Source organism: Nycticebus coucang, chromosome 11, assembly GCF_027406575.1.
Source record: "Nycticebus coucang isolate mNycCou1 chromosome 11, mNycCou1.pri, whole genome shotgun sequence".
Lineage (NCBI taxonomy): Eukaryota > Metazoa > Chordata > Mammalia > Primates > Lorisidae > Nycticebus > Nycticebus coucang.
This window is the reverse complement of record NC_069790.1, coordinates 58,949,359-58,965,622: the sequence shown is the minus strand read 5'-3', so window position 1 is coordinate 58,965,622 and position 16,264 is coordinate 58,949,359. Positions and strand designations below refer to the sequence as shown.

Genomic DNA, 16,264 nt, shown 5'->3' with positions numbered 1-16,264 from the left:
CTTGGGCAAGGTTAGACTAGACTTTGAGACTCTGTCTCAAAAAAAAAGAAAAGAAAGACAATTTAGGATAACTCTAAATCTAAATACAAACATTCACTGTAATGCAAAATATAACAGTATATTCACAGAACAAAAACATGTATTTTTAAGGAAACAGAAAAATATACATATTAAAAGGAATTATATTTAGCTCCTTCATCTCAAATATTAGAATCAGAGAAATCAAAAGAATTTTGAGTTGAAAGGACTCTAGAAATGATCTAATTATTGCATTTTATACAAACATAAACTGAGATGCAGACAAGTGAAGTACATTGCTCAGCGTGACATAGCTAAGACACTGGACTTTAGCAGAGAGTAGATAATGCAGTACTTCTTCAATTAGTCAAGGAACTTTAAACAATAGGTCAAAGCAACTTTTCCATGGTAAAAAACTTCCTTATGTCTTTTCTAGAGGTGAGCCTAAGAAAATAGTTAACTACCACATTGAAGACCAATTCAGCCCAGCTGAAGGGGAAAATTATTATGTGAGAAGAATAGAACAAGAGCTATACTGGGCAACTAGTGGATAGAGCTAACTCCAATCCTATGCCAACTCTCACATCTAAAAAAATGGGAGTCTGTGATTTCAAGGAAGGCTTCTGGAGGCTTTTTGATACCACAGCTTCCCTAAGAACGAAAGGATACTTTCCTAACAGGATGCAAGGTCAAATCATAAAGAGTCAACACATGCAAATTTTACAGTAATGATAAACTAACATAATATAACCTTAACCTTAATACAAAACAAAAACTGCAAGAGTGAACAGGGGACCTTGTGTGTATGACCTGGCAATGCCTAAGAACACCGACACTACTTTTCTCATGGGCCAGACCTTGCGATTCTGAACAGCGGCACATATACAGTAATCAAATATCAAAACACAAAGTAAAGCAAACATGATAAGAGAAAAATTGTACGAAATGAGAACAGTTTTGAAAACAAATATTAACATTTATAACTAAGAATTTATTCTTTCTAAACAAAGAAAAAAAGTAATCTATTTACCAGCATGCATAATGAATGGGCGCCCAGTGGTCACTATCTAATTGGTTGACTGAAAATCTCTCATTGAGAAGACAGCTTAGTAATTCTGAGTCTCCTTCACAGGCACTTCGGTGGAGAGGAAAATCATCTACCCATTGTCGTTCCCTAATCATTAAAAAGAAATAAAAAAAAAATACAAATGGTTTGTTAAAATTGAAATGGTTTCAAAACCAATGTAACACATCAGTGAAAGCTGTATATCTCTAAACTTATGCGAATTAGTGAGTATATTGCATACTAATTGCATATATAATTTTAAACAATATTTTAACATTAGTATGTAAGTTTAAAAAAAAAGCAATGTAGAGTAAAACCAAAACAGTACTTGTCTTCTGTGACACTGCTCATGCTTCTCTGCCATTTTTCCTGTTTGGGAATTTGGATTTTTGAGTAGTCTGGAGCTCCTAGCCCAAAGTATGGATTTATTACCACTTTATCTACCTAAAAAGGGAAAAACAACAATAAAAAAACCCTTAAGAGCATTGTCATCTTAATGTTTACGGTTAGTAATAGATGTATTAATATATATGTCAAGTAAAAATTTAAATTTGGGATAAATGTCTTTTACTTTTACTAGAGGTGAAATTCATTCAAATCTTACCCGGTTTGTATATTGAAGATCTGATCCAAACAAAGGGTTGTAAATACAAGTATCTGCTTTTTCTAGAGCTAACATTTTACTTTTTATTTCTACTGCACTATAGCCCATATGTAGTGAATTTTCTGTCTGACCCGATTCAGTAGCATATGCAGGGTTTATGACATTCGTTTTTATCCTCTCAAGAGGAGAAGGACGAAATAAAGCTGGAATAAAGTAAGACTGTGCATGACGTTCATCTAACCACCTGGCAAAATAAACAAAAGAGAGAGAGAGAAGTATCTATTCAAAAGTGAAGATAAAAAAGGAAGACCATCTATCTCAGATAGGTGACATCTTCTAATATTACCTTCTGAATTTTATAACATTAGTTGGTGTTGGTTAAATATGTCATTTATTATTTATTTTTACAAAACAAATCGATTTTTAAATTTTTAAAATTGATGCATAATAGATGTACATTGTTTCAGGATACACGTGGTAATTTGATACATTCATATAATTTGTAAAGATCAGATCAGTGTACAAGTACTTTAATAAAAATTTTAAGGGACACAGCAATAATTTTTTAAAATGTATATGCCATCATAATAAAAACTCCTTTAAAAAAATAAGAAGTACTTTTTTTTTTTGAGACTAGTCTCACTATGTTGCCCTCAGAAGAGTGCCGTGGCATCATAGCTGACAGCAACCCCAAACTCTTGGGCTTAAGTGATTCTCTTGCTTCAGCCTCCAAGGAGCTGGGACTACAGGTGCCCGCCACAAGGCCCAGCTATTTTTTGGTTGCAGTTGTCATTGTTGTTTGGCAGGCTCTGGGTCAAGTTCGAACCTGCCAGCCCCAGTATATGTGGCTGGCACCCTAGCTGCTGAGCTCTAGGTACTGAGCCATAAGTACTTTTTAATACTTAAACCAGAGATGTAGGTGACATGAGCTCTATTGTCACAGGAAAACAAAGACATGAGTGGTTATATGACTTTTTCACTGATGAGAGTAACTCAATACTAAATCTAGTTTTGTAATAAGGAAATCTTAATTATTAAGCCAGGGAAGCACTTGTCATTTCTGAAGAACAAAATTGATAAGCTGTAAATAAATCAGGACAATCCTGTCTTAGGGATTTTTCATTTCTAAAATTAAAAAACTTGGCTTGGCACCTGTAGGTCAGTGGTTGGGGGACTGGCCACATGCACAGGGGCTGGTGGGTTCAAATCCAGCCAGGGCCTGCTAAACAACAATGACAACAGCAGACGTCCTCAAACTTTTTAAACAGGGGGCCAGTTCACTGTCCCTCAGATCGTTGGACAGCCGGACTAGAGTTTAAAAAAAAAAAAAAAAAAACTATGAACAAATTCCTATGCACAATGCACATATTTTATTTTGAAGTAAAAAAAAAAAAAAAAAAAAAAGGGAACAAATACAATCACATGGCCACATGTGGCCCGCGGGCCGTAGTTTGAGGACCCTTGGACAACAGTAACAGAAAAACAGCTGGGCATTGTGGTGGGCCCCCGCAGTCCCAGCTAATGGGAGGCTGAGGCAAGAGAATTGCTTAAGCCCAAGAGTTTGAGGTTGCTATGAGCTGTGAAGCCATAGCACTCTACTGAGGGCAACATAGTGAGACTCTTGTCTCAAAAAAAAAAATTAAAATAAAATTTAAAAACTTAGCTTTCTTAATACATGTATTATTTCCTTTTTTTGGAGACAGAGTCTTACTGTCGCCCTGGGTAAAGTACTGTGGCCTCACAGCTCACAGAAACCTCAAGGGATCCTCTTGCCTCAGGCTCTTGAGGAACTGAGAGTACAGGCGCATGCCACAACACCCGGCTAATTTTTAGAGACTGGGGCTCACTCTTGCTCAGGCTGGTCTCAAACTCCTGAGCTCAAGCAATCCACCCACCTCAGCCTTCAGGGGTGTTAGGATTATAGGCATGAGCCACTTGGCCTGGCCTCCATGTATTATTTTCATTATTTTCTTCCAAAAGTATTTGTGTCTCTCAGAACTAGTTTCTACTAAAAACATATATTTAATTAATTAAAAAACATTTGTAATGGCATTTCTTACTTATCCAAGGCTATTAACATCCTCGCGGTAAGTGTAGCAAAGTGAGTACTGGATTCACTACAGACTCGCATAATATCTTGTAAGCAGTAAAAAACTGGACATCCTGGAGTATATGTATATTTAGTATTATCTGAAAAAGAAAAAATGAATTATTCTATCAATAAAAAAGTTTACACCTGCATGTTTTCCACTTAAAAATATACAATATGTTGAAAAATTAAAACTTGTTAAGTGTAATGTAAATTGTTCTAGATTGGGAATAAGAAGACCTAGATTCAAGTGATTGCTAGTTTTGTGACCTTGCTCAGAAGTGAATACAGTATTTAGAATCTTGGAGGACTACAAAAATTGTTTTCTCTTTCTCAACAATGTTGTAAAACTTACTTAAAATTTTTCAATAACATTTGAACAAAATATTTAATTTTTTAACTGAAGTATGTCTGAGAAAATATATTTGAAATAGGGTTGGATAGTAGAATACTTATGTTAGTACTAAGCAGCAGTAGGCTGATAGCGTCTCCCTAGGCAAGTCATTAACACAGTCTATCATCAGTATTATTACTATCTCACATGAGGCCAGTACTCTATTGTTTCCATATCTAATACTTCATTGAATTTTTCTAGCACTATGAACCAAGTGTGGATAGGTGACATTATTGTACCTATTTTACAAATAAAGAGGAAAAGATTAAACAGGAGATTTGCCCAAGGCCACAAAATTTGTGGGCTATTGGGCGGTGCCTGTGGCTCAAGGAGTAGGGCACAGGTCCCATATGCCAGAGGTGGCGGGTTCAAACCTAGCCCCGGCCAAAATCCAAAAAAAAAAAAAAAAAAATTTGTGGGCTATAAGGTCTGCAATGAAATGTAATTAAGGTTATTATTATTCTAGGATATCAAAGTCTCAAATTAAATTATCACATTAGAGCTACATTCTTAATATTAACACCACTATTAGGCAGAGTATTCTAGAACTATTACAGACCCTTTTTTGTCCCAAATACAAAACAGGTTCTAATCATAATCAGTTAATATTCCAGAATACTTAAATATCAATTTCTGCTCTATCTCTAGCATATCTTTTGAAACAAATCCCTTATAGTAACCTGAACATTTTAATTTCAAACATGCCTTCTCTCCTTACTTCTTCATCCTACTTTTAAAAACTGAAACAAAAAGATTACTGCTCAGCCAAGAACCCTCCCTGTACATTACTTTGAAATTAAAGCATTTTTAGTAACAAATTTCCTTTTTTATTAATTTTAGAAAATGTGTTTCACAATATTTTAGCAGTAAATTTAATTCCTAAGTTCCTTAGTAAAATTTCACTTAGCATCTAAAGTACATAAAGACTTTAAAACAAATTTAGACTTTACCTTTGACAACTGATGGAACAATAAATAATGCTGCTTCTCTCCCCATCTTCTCTCCATCCAGAGGAAATTTTTTCATTAGTACCACTCGTTTTCCTAATCATTTAAAAAAGGTTGGCAAAGATAAAAACAATAGGCTTTTAAATCTTATAAATTATCTTAAGATTTACAAAATTGGTATTTCAAAAGGAAGAATTAAGAGGAATTCAGACATACAGTCAATTTTATTACATGTACTAATAAAAACTGAAAATTCTGATAAATTCAAAATCATTCTATAGACAATCAAGTTGTAGATTTAAGTTCTGGTCTTAACTCACTAGAAGCTTCCAATGCATACTGAAGAAAACTGTCTTGCTAACCACTGACAGAACAGCTAAACAGCAATGTACCCTGTGGAGTCAAAAGGCAGTACATTCTGAATGTATTTACTACATTCCACTATATGTAAGTTTTTAAGTCTTAATGTTTAGTGGCTCTTTAACATGCAATTTAAATTGTATCCTCCTCCATCCTCAATTTCAATTTTTACTGAAATCTGGGCTACAAACTACTATTCGGTATTGTAACCACCACCATTCTGAGTCTGTTTTTCCTGAATTGGCAATAACAGGACTATAAATAACAGCCTACCACCCTTGTATTGTAAAACCCCTCATCCTCTAGAAACCTCTGCCATGATATTTATCGACTCTTCCAATCTCCTCACCCCAAGAAACAGAAACTTGTTCCTAACCTAGATAAGAATGCCTAGCCAACAAATGGGAAATACAACCTGTGGACAGGTAAGTATTTTTTTTTTTTTTTTGTAGAGACAGAGTCTCACTGCACCGCCCTCGGTAGAGTGCCGTGGCGTCACACGGCTCACAGCAACCGTGGGCTTACGCGATTCTCTTGCCTCAGCCTCCCAAGCAGCTGGGACTACAGGCGCCCGCCACAACACCCGGCTATTTTTTTTGTTGCAGTTTGGCAGGGGCTGGGTTTGAACCCGCCACCCTTGGCATATGGGGCCGGCGCCCTACTCACTGAGCCACAGGCGCCGCCGACAGGTAAGTATTTCAAATAGCTTCATTTATTCAACAAAATATTGGGAGTTACTATTTGTGATTATGAAGGCCTATTACAGCCCCCATTTATTATATAAAATGGACTCACATAAAATGTAAATGTCAAATAGAGAATAATATTCTAATAAATTTCAGAATCGCTGTTCCCTGAGGTCTTATCCCTACTTAATCTTTCTTGCCTGGCTGTTTCTCCAAATCCAATTCTGATCTATTGTTTAATTGCTTACTTTGCAAATTATATATGCAACTATGAGATCTCTTATAGAACAACAAAAATCACTGACTACATTTGGGAAATAAGGTTTCTTGTCCTAATTTCTCTACTAATTGCAATATGGTCTTAGCAAGTGATGACCTATGTCTGCATTTCCATTTTACAGATGTCAAAATGACAACGTACCAACTCACAGGAATAATTTAAGAATTTTATGAGCCAAACTGTGGAAACAACCTAAATGCCTACCAATCCAAGAATGGACTAACAAGCTGTGGTCTATATATACCATGGAATACTATTCAGCCACTAAAAAAATGGAGACTTTATATCTTTTGTATTAACTGGATGGAGGTGGAACACATTCTTCTTAGTAAGGCATCACGAGAATGGAGAAGCAAGAATTGAGTACAAGAATGTACTCAATTTTGATATGAGGACAATTGATGACCTACACATGGTTGGGGGTGGGGGAATGGGGAAGCAGAGGGAGGGAGGGAATGGGGAGACACACCTCTTGGGCGTGGGACACAATTGTAAGAGGGACTTTACCTAACAAATGCAATCAATGTAACCTGGTTCTTTGTACCCTCAATGAATCCCCAACAATTAAAAAAATAAAAAATAACAATTTTATGAATCTGTGTTAGTGCTTTGTAAAGCACTGTACAAAAAAGGGAAGCATAACTACTGATACTATAGTCATTTGTGATTTTCACATATTTATATAAGGAATCTTATTATAATAAATTTCATAGTTTTAGAAAAACTCAATTAAATAGGATACGCAAAATATGGTATGCCTCATTGATACATTAAGTAGAACTTTTCTATTTTTCCTATTAAAAGCTATCTGAAAATTTATTAGTACCGTTTATTTTCTAAATATAAAGGACAAAATTGTGCTAGATGTTTCAGGGTGCCTGTTCACTCATAACTAAAGGAAACTACACAGCTCTCTGGGCCAAGGGAACATTTTGTTAACAGTGACATTCTTCCATATTCCTCTGGGTGAACGGACCTAGTGGCAGAGCTTGGATAATTCCCAGCAAATTACGACTTGTCAATTTTAATTCAAATATGTGATAGGCACTAATCAGATTTCTGTCTCAGAAATTTGACCTTAGGATTGATCCTGTTGACTATAACAATTTGGCAACAGTGAGATAAGTTTGGATAAAAATTTATCAGAAAAGTCCAAGACTAAGATAGAAAAGATTGGCAAATCTGTGGCATCTAAAGTCTTTCACATTCCCTGATTATACAAAAGGACAGTTTCCTCAATACTCCTAAGCCAATACTCCCCAGGTTACTCTACAGTGCAGCCTGGATTTGCTTATAGGTCCTCTTCCTATAAGCAAACAGAATTTTAAGCTAAGGTTGGTTTCTTAATCGTTTTATTAAAAAGTGAATCTTGGGTTTGGCACCTGCAGCTCAGCAGCTAGGGCACCAGCCACATACACTGGAGGTGGCAGGTTCGAATCCAGCCTGGGCCTGCCAAACAACAATGAGAACTAGAACCAAAATATAGCCGGGTTTTATGGTGGGTGCCTGTAGTCCCAACTACTAGGGAGGCTGAGGCAGAAGAATCACTTAAGCCCAAGAGTTAGGGGTTGCTGTGAGCTGTGATGTCACAGCACTCTACCCAGGGAGACATAGACTCTGTCTCAAAAAAAAAAAGAGAACCTTGGCTGGGCGTGGTGGCTCACACCTGTAATCCTAGCACTCTGGGAGGCTGAGGCAGGCGGATTGCTTGACCTCAGGAGTTCGAGACCACCCTGAGCCAAGAGAGAGACCCCCATCTCCACTAAAAATGAAAAACAGAAGCAAGAGGATCACTTGAGACCAAGAGTTTGAGGTTGCTGTGAGCTATAATACTACAGTACTCCACTGAGGGCGAAAAAGTGAGACTCTGTCTGAAAAAAAAAAAAAGTGAACCTTATAATTAGGGAGTCTCTTTATGAGACTCAGAATGTATATTACAGATCTGTAAATTTACTAGGAACTACTTATAATCCCGAGTTACAATGTTTATGGTCCCAACTCATAAAAACCCTTTAGGCCCTACTGAGGAAAGTAACCTTTTAGGGAGCTAAAATATAGTAAATGGTACAGCCAGAAGTTACGAAACATAGGCTAATAATTCAGTTATACATCTCTAGAGAATAAATATCCAAAATAATAAATAAAACCGCAGGATTCAGCTTTATCTCTATAACAAAAACAGTCTCTTTACCTAAACAGATGAAATGTACAACTAATCTCTATAAACACCTATAAACAGAAAAAAAAACACACTGAATTATGCTTTGAAAAACCAAGAAAGTAGGCACAGAGAGGCACTCTTTACTTCTTTAACTGTTTGCAACTGCTGTTTGACTGACAGCCTTACTTTTTCAATTCTATAATTCTCAGACATAGCGTATAGCTTTTGTAACTTTTGACTGCTATCTGCTTCTGCAGCCTGAGAAAAATGATGATTAATTTTAATCACTTTCAAAGCCTATAAATTATCTAATATTTTAAGTGGGGCCTCAACTGTTCAGTTATTATTTCTACAATTCTGTTTGGCTCTTTGAAAAGGGTCCTCTTCCTATAAGCAAACAGGAAGAAAACCTCTGCTACCTGGTCATTTACAGAACTTTGGCAACTCTTATCTCTAACCTTATGGAGAGATGTTTATAGTTTCATCTGTCCTGAAGTAGACAAATAAAAATAGTAATTCAATGATACTTAATTATACTTCTAACAAAAATAATTTTATTCCTTTAGTTTTCAAACTACCCCCACATTTCCTCTATAGAATCATTAAGGACTATGACATCTTTAAATATTTTCCAACTTTTAAAAAGTTACAGTCTAGGGACTTTACCTAACAATTGCAATCAGTGTAACCTGGCTTATTGTACCCTCAATGAATCCCCAACAATAAAATAAAAAAAATAAAAAAAAAAAAAGTTACAGTCTAGGGCAGCGCCTGTGGCTCAGTGAGTAGGGCGCCGGCCCCATATGCCGAGGGTGGCGGGATCAAACCCAGCCCCAGCCAAACTGCAACAAAAAAATAGCCAGCTTGTGGCAGGCGCCTGTAGTCCCAGCTACTCAGGAGGCTGAGGCAAGAGAATCGCGTAAGCCCAAGAGTTAGAGGTTGCTGTGAGCCGTGTGACGCCACGGCACTCTACCCGAGGGCGGTACAGTGAGACTCTGTCTCTACAAAAAAAAAGAAAAAAAAAAATGTTACAGTCTAGTTACCCTTCAAGGGGCTTGGTTGTACCTTAAAAAAACTCTAAGTCTTTTGCAAGTTTTTTTAAATGTAAAGGAATAGAAAAAGTTTTTATTTATTTAAAAAATCTTTCTCTACAAGTATTTAAAGCAAATTGTGTTTAAAAAAGAAAAGTTTCCTACCTCTGATGCCTTGGTTTGCAGGAGAAATTGGTTTGGTGGTTTCTACTACATAATCCAATATGCCTTGTGATATTTCACTGTTGCCTTGAAGTTTAGTTTCCAACAAAACTTTCTTTCTCTTTTTTTTCTGTCCTTCAATGGGAACTTCATGCAACAAAATCTTAGATGAGAAAAATATTAAGAGAAAGTTTAAAATACAAATTGCTTGCCCTGGAATATTATAAGCTAGCATTCTTTCTCAACTCTAGCTACATATTAGAATAACTTGGAAAGCTTTAAAATAATATCAATGCCCAGCCCCATCACACACCTATTAAATCAGAATGTCTGGGGCCTGGAGTCCTGGTTCTTACAGTTCTAAGTGCCCCAGGTTACTCTACAGTGCAGCCTGGATTGAGAAATGGTAAGCCAGAGCACTGCTAAAGGAGTGGCCTGTTAGGAACCCCTATAGTGACCTTTAACATCATTTAGATAATCTTAAACAACCAGTTTAAGCAAAATGCCAGATAGATTAGATTATAAGTATTTCAAACTGCTTGGAACCTGTTGCATAGAAAAGATAATTATTTTGTTATATATATAATTTTGCCTCAATTGCATGTATATTAATATTTGAAATACAATTTAAAACTATGGAGAAATAACTTAATTGCCTGAAACTTAACTTTAGATGAAAGATACTTTGAAATGACTTGTTGAAAATATTTATTTGGAAAAGAAACCAAGAAAAATGTTTGGAATGAAATTTTAAATGAATTGACTTTTGCAGTTGTCTTTAAAAATTTTTGAGAGCTATTCCATAAATTATACTAAAAGTGAAACCTATGTATTATAAGGAAAACACAAACAAGTAACTTCTAGTATCTAATAACCTTACCATGTGAATGAATAGCAAATGGTAAAAGGCCATCAGCAGAAAAAAACACATAGTAACAGAGATCTAGAATAATTAGCTTGTCAATAAGAATTATAAGACATACTAAGGCTTTATAGGTAAATGATAATACAGAATAACAGTAAATGGTAGAAATAAAATGTTATCAAATTTTCTCACTTCGTATGACTTAGCTCTGTATTCCCGAGTATTAAGACTAGCAGTATTCTTTGGACGAATAACAGCAACATATGCATCTTCTATGTTTTCTGGATTTCCCATTGCTTGAAAGATTAAATGATACAATTGGTAGCATTACACTGTGAAAAAGAATTTAAAAATTAAAGTATACAGTATCTAAAAGGCAAGTCAGAAAGGACTTTGATTTTTACCACTGAACTACTCAAAACCTTAAGTTTATAATTTAAGATTTCCTTGTAGTTATTTTTTCTTTTCTGTTAAAGGTAAAATTTTCAAAAATAGTGATACATTGGTGAACATTTTTACAGGTGTTACACTGCATTGTAAGAATCTGCCTTTGGGACCTAAAAGAGTGATACAATTATTAAATATCTTATAAAGTAAATAATAACTTGGAATAGTGATTCAGAATAATACACACTTACATTTTTCCATAAATTCCCCAAGTGAATGTTATATTGCCAACAATCTGGAAACTGGAACTAGGGAGCTGTTTTATAATCCATTGACATTCACTACAGAATCTTTAGCAAGTTAAACTGCAGACATTTGGATGAGCTAACATATAGTTGATAATATTTTTGGAATTGCCTATCACAGAGCCAAAAACCATTTGGTCAAGTCAATAAAAGCTTTCTGATGATGACTTAAGAATCTTTTCCATTTTCCTTATGAATTTCCTAGATAATCTAATTTTCCCCAAATATATTCACTCTATGTGTGTGTACATGTACATACTTTTCTCCCAGTAATTTTAAGTCTCCATGGGGTAACTTCCAACAAGTAACTGAATTTTGACCACACTCAGTTGTTCAACAGTTCTCTTTATAAAGTGTTATTAATATTTTTCATGGTTAGACTGAAATGCATCTTTGTATTTAATATCTTTCATCTACTTTTTAAAAAAAGATTGCTTTCATACACACACTAGCAAATTTCTAAAAGATCATCAAAAAAGAGTTTCTTTCCTGGCCATGTTAAGATGAACTTTCTTCAGTGTTTTAACAGCCATTATGCATTAAAATGATCTGTTCATATTTAATGAGTTCCTTACTGCTGCAAATCTCAAGAGAGACCATTTTCAAGAAAAGGTTTTGAATGTTGTTTGAGGAGATAATTTATTTTGTTTTCTCAACTGCAATTGAAAATGTCATTTTGAAATCTTTAGTTCAAGTCCCCAAATAATTAAAAATTGTCTTTTATGATCGCAAAATTTCCTTTAAAAGAAATTCTTTTAAAATCCAGTAACTTGTGACATTTTACATACACTTCAGCATAAGATTAAAACAACCACTAATATACAAAAATTTCATTTTAAATAAAATAATTTAAATAGTTAATCTTAAAATTTACTTATTTTACTTATTTAATTTTTTGAGACAGAGTCTTTCTTTGGTGCCTTCAGTTCTTGCTAGGATTATAAGCATGAGCCACCATGTCTGGCCTCAATCTTAAAATTTATTTTAAATTTGAAAAATTTTCAATGATGTAGGTTCAAAAAATAGATGTTTCACCAGAGATACAATAGTAAAACATTAAGATGAAGGCATTTCGTTTTCTGAAAAGTTTTGAGGACATAACATTTATTCTCATTTTATACTTCATGGAATTTTTTTTCAGTACAATTTTTTCATAAGATCATTCTTTAAACGCACTTCATGCAACAGACCTTTCCTACACCATTTGAAAAAAATGAGGCCTTTTTCTTCTTAGTATTTTTTTTTGTAGAGACAGAGTCTCACTTTACTGCCCTTGGTAGAGTGCTGTGGCGTCACACGGCTCACAGCAACTTCCAGCTCTTGGGCTCATGTGATTCTCTTGCCTCACCCTCCCGAGCCGCTGGGACTACAGGCACCCACCACAACGCCCGGCTATTTTTTTGTTGCAGTTTGGCCGGGGCTGGGTTTGAACCTGCTACCCTTGGTATATGGGGCCGGCGCCCTACTCACTGAGCCACAGGCGCCGCCTCTTCTTAGTATTTCTATTTAGCAAGTATTTTTAACCCCGGATTACCAATGACTTAAATAATAATAACCTTACAAATTATATAAGATGAATGCATCCTTAAAGACCGCAAAACCCCAAAGAAGATACTGTATTGTGAATACCACTGTATAATATACACTGCACAATTACAGAAACCATTTTTTCTATTAAACACCTAAAAAAGAAATTAAGCAATTCTTAGTTTTCTAAACACAATTTAAAGCAAATCAATTCCTGTCTTGGTTAACTCGTTAAGAAACATTTAGTAGCAAAGTGCTTTATTTGTTAACACTCATCATTTCTCTAGAATATTTAGTATTGCACAGAACTCTGAACTTTCATTATTTATTTATTTATTTATTTATTTTGAGACAGCATCTTCCAATGTCGCCGTCGGTAGAGTGCCAGGGCGTCACAAGCTCACAACAACCTTCAACTGGCTGACTTAAGCGATTTTCTTGCCTCAAGTTTCCCAAGTAGCTGGGACTACAGGCGCCTGCCACAATGACCAGCTTTTTCTTTTTTTTTTTTTGGTTATTGTTGCAGTTCTCATTGTTCTTTTAACAGGCCCTGGCTGGGTTCGAACCCGCCATCCTTGGTGTATGTGGCTGGCGCCCTATCCACTGAGCTATGGGCGCTGCCCAACTCTCAACTTTCAAAAGGTAAATAAACATGATTGGATTTTAAAAGACATTAACTATGAGGAGTATTTTATTTTTTAAACCATTCAATATTACTACATCTCCAAAATCAATTCTTAAAATTGATTTTCAAGAAGTATTCATACCTGATTATCGGAAATCTACATTCTTCCAGGAAATGGAAAAAAAAAAAAAAGAAGGCTAGGTCAGGAAAATAGGAAAAGCTACTAGCAGGCAGATAAAATTTCTACGGAAGAAACCGCAAACGGATGGAAAAAAGCTAAAATTAATAGAGGTACAACTAGTGTTTGCAATATGTTTAAATTGAGTTTTAGATAAGGGTTTAAGTGATTAAGTAAAGGAAATATGTGCTATTTTGTTATATGGTTCACTCTATTCTTGAAAATGTTTAGGCACCAATGGTACTACGTAGCTTAAGTAATGAGTCCTTATAAATGACCTGGTAGAAGTGGTTCTTAATTGGGCGGGGACGGGCGGTGGTACCTACCTACTTGAGATCCTTAGAAAATATGTAGGGCATTTCTAATTGTCCCTGTTACCGGGAAAAGGGAGGTGTACAACTGCCATTTTTTTGTTGTTGTTGCAGTTGCCACTGTTGTTTTAGCTGGCCGGGGCCGGGTTTAAACCAGCCACCCTCGATTTATGCGGCTGGCGCCCTATCCACTGCTCCCATGAGCAGGTTTGTTCGTTTTGTTAATATTCCTTAAGGATGCTAGACAATGTTTGCAAACAGAAATTGTGAAGACATGCAGGCTGAGAGAGTGGGAAAGGAACAAGGTTGAGATGCTGAGTTAAGCCACTAGATAAAAGACTTATGGTGAAGCTAAAAACACCATGGAGAAAAAGTAAACAAAGACAAAAACCTTAAAGGGTGAAGAAAGCTCTAAAGGGGAGGAGTTACAATGACAAGCTGTGAATCACTTTTTCTCAGCAATGACGACGTAAACGCTCCGCCTGGGAGGTTTTTTCCTCTGCCACCACCCATCAACAACGTCCACTATCGGGAAAAGAGCAAGCCTCTTTGCTCAAAGAGTTTCCACCCCAAAAGTGGCTTTGGTTTCTCCGTAATTGTTTTACAAAAAATAAAATCCTTGCCTGAAGCAATTAGATGTGGAGATGGTTCAGTGTCCCACCTGTTTTCTCTCGCTGGAATCTGGATCTTGCTCCTGTTTCCCCGAAGGAAACCGAGGGGCGCCCGTGAGGGCTGCCGAGTGCCTCTCCGGCTGCTACATTCAACTCACTGGGTGGGACAGTCACCTGAGGGGGGTGCCGTCACCGCTTTCTCATTCCTGGTTCCCTTCTCCCAGGCACAACGGCCCGGCCCAACTTCCTGTGGCAGGAAAACCCTCGGTCGCCGCCCGGAGGGTTCCGCTGCGCTCCCCACACCGCGCCTCGAGGAGCCGATCTCTGCAGTCAAGAACCTCTTACCCACCGGCTCCTTATTGTCCTTCCCTCTTCTAGGACCTCATCACTATTGACTCCTCATCCTGTCCCCAAGCTATAGGCTTCCAAGTCTTTAAAGGCCTTCGCTTTCTAGCTCGCCGCAACCACGGCGAGGAAATCGCTTCCGGGTTCACACCCTTTGCAGCCTCGCGGTTTGCAGGGTAAGAGCTTCCGGGTCGGCTGCTGACCTGCTACCGTTCTTGCTGCTTCTCGCAGGAGCTGCAGGCTCTGTGGGACTGGTGGCGGGCGGCTAGGAGATAGGGGTGGTGACCGCGGGGGCGCTAGCTGCTGAGCCGGAGACGGGGGAGGGGCGGAGGGCGGCCGGGGCTGCGCGCGCGCGCAAGGCTGGAGCATGAGCCGGACTTGACCGCGAGGCGGAGGCGAGAGCCGCCGCCCCCTCTTCCCCTCCCCCTAGTGAAGCGGCGCGGCGGCCGGAGAAGGATGGGGGGCGCCCACCCAGTCTGAGCCTCGCCGCGGGCGCCTCGGGCTCCCGCAGCGCTTCCTGCGGCCCTCCCGTGCGCACCCTCGGCTCCATCAGTCTCCACCCGGCTGGTGCACCCCGGCCGCGAGGAAGGGTCGCTCGGGTGGGTGGGGCGGGGAGGGTACCTGAGGTCACCAGCTCAGCGTGAGAGGCAAGGGCGGCCGCGACGGAGGCAGAACTGCAGACCTTCGAGGTCCACCCGACCCTTACCCTCAGCCTGAGAAGTAATCGTAAGTCTTAGCTTCGCGGTAAAAATCTGTTTGAGGCCGTCTTAACCCATTTTGGGCTGCGACTTAAGAGCTCCCTACTTCACACCCTCATGGGTCGCCTACGAGTGTGCCCCACTTCCCTTGTGGAGCATTGTCCGTCTGTCTGTCCTTACTCCTAACAGGCAGCATCCTCTGCCCCATAGGGCTTTTCTCCCGGTGAATTTGCAAGCCATCAGGTCTCTGGAGCGTCCCATCCTCATCTGGATGCATCTCCTTGTCCCTCTGCCCTCAGAGAGGTTCTGTGTCCTCCCTTTTTTTCTATCTGTACTCTAGAGCTGTGCGGGGAGATTTCAGACGCGGGTTCTGCAGACCTTAGGGGCTAGGGACTTGAATATCAGCGGATGGGTGAAAATGTTCTGCAGGGCTGTGATGGGTGGGCATAGGTGCCTATGGCTTAACTGAACCTTTATTTTTGCAGCTTCTGTCACCGAAACAAAAGAATGGAGCGCTCCTCTGTATCCTCACTCTTCTTTATTTCTAACTATATGTTGGTGTTTGAGTCGCAGGACATTGTTAACCTAGAGCTGGAATAAATAAAGCATCTCCT

General features: G+C 38.1%; 2 protein-coding genes across 5 annotated transcripts in view; one reads left to right on the top strand and one right to left on the bottom strand.

Annotated features, from left to right (window-relative positions):
• Positions 1-15,073, bottom strand: part of KRIT1 (KRIT1 ankyrin repeat containing) — a 43,712-nt gene extending 28,639 nt beyond the window's left edge. The window contains exons 1-8 of one of the 2 annotated variants that reach the window (XM_053608660.1): positions 14,620-15,073; positions 10,856-10,995; positions 9,802-9,961; positions 5,122-5,214; positions 3,749-3,878; positions 1,689-1,932; positions 1,413-1,528; positions 1,049-1,192 (exon numbers count right to left, since the gene is read on the bottom strand). In XM_053608660.1, the coding sequence (XP_053464635.1) occupies positions 1,049-1,192; positions 1,413-1,528; positions 1,689-1,932; positions 3,749-3,878; positions 5,122-5,214; positions 9,802-9,961; positions 10,856-10,957 (989 nt within the window). In that variant the 5' untranslated portion in view covers positions 10,958-10,995; positions 14,620-15,073. The remainder of the gene's footprint in view (positions 1-1,048; positions 1,193-1,412; positions 1,529-1,688; positions 1,933-3,748; positions 3,879-5,121; positions 5,215-9,801; positions 9,962-10,855; positions 10,996-14,619) is intronic. The other variant, XM_053608659.1, reaches the window with a different exon arrangement.
• Positions 15,074-15,562: 489 nt separating this feature from the next.
• Positions 15,563-16,264, top strand: part of ANKIB1 (ankyrin repeat and IBR domain containing 1) — a 192,321-nt gene continuing 191,619 nt past the window's right edge. For 2 of the 3 annotated variants that reach the window (XM_053608658.1, XM_053608655.1), the window contains exon 1: positions 15,563-15,678. The gene's annotated coding sequence lies outside the window, so the exon portion shown is untranslated. The remainder of the gene's footprint in view (positions 15,679-16,264) is intronic. The other variant, XM_053608656.1, reaches the window with a different exon arrangement.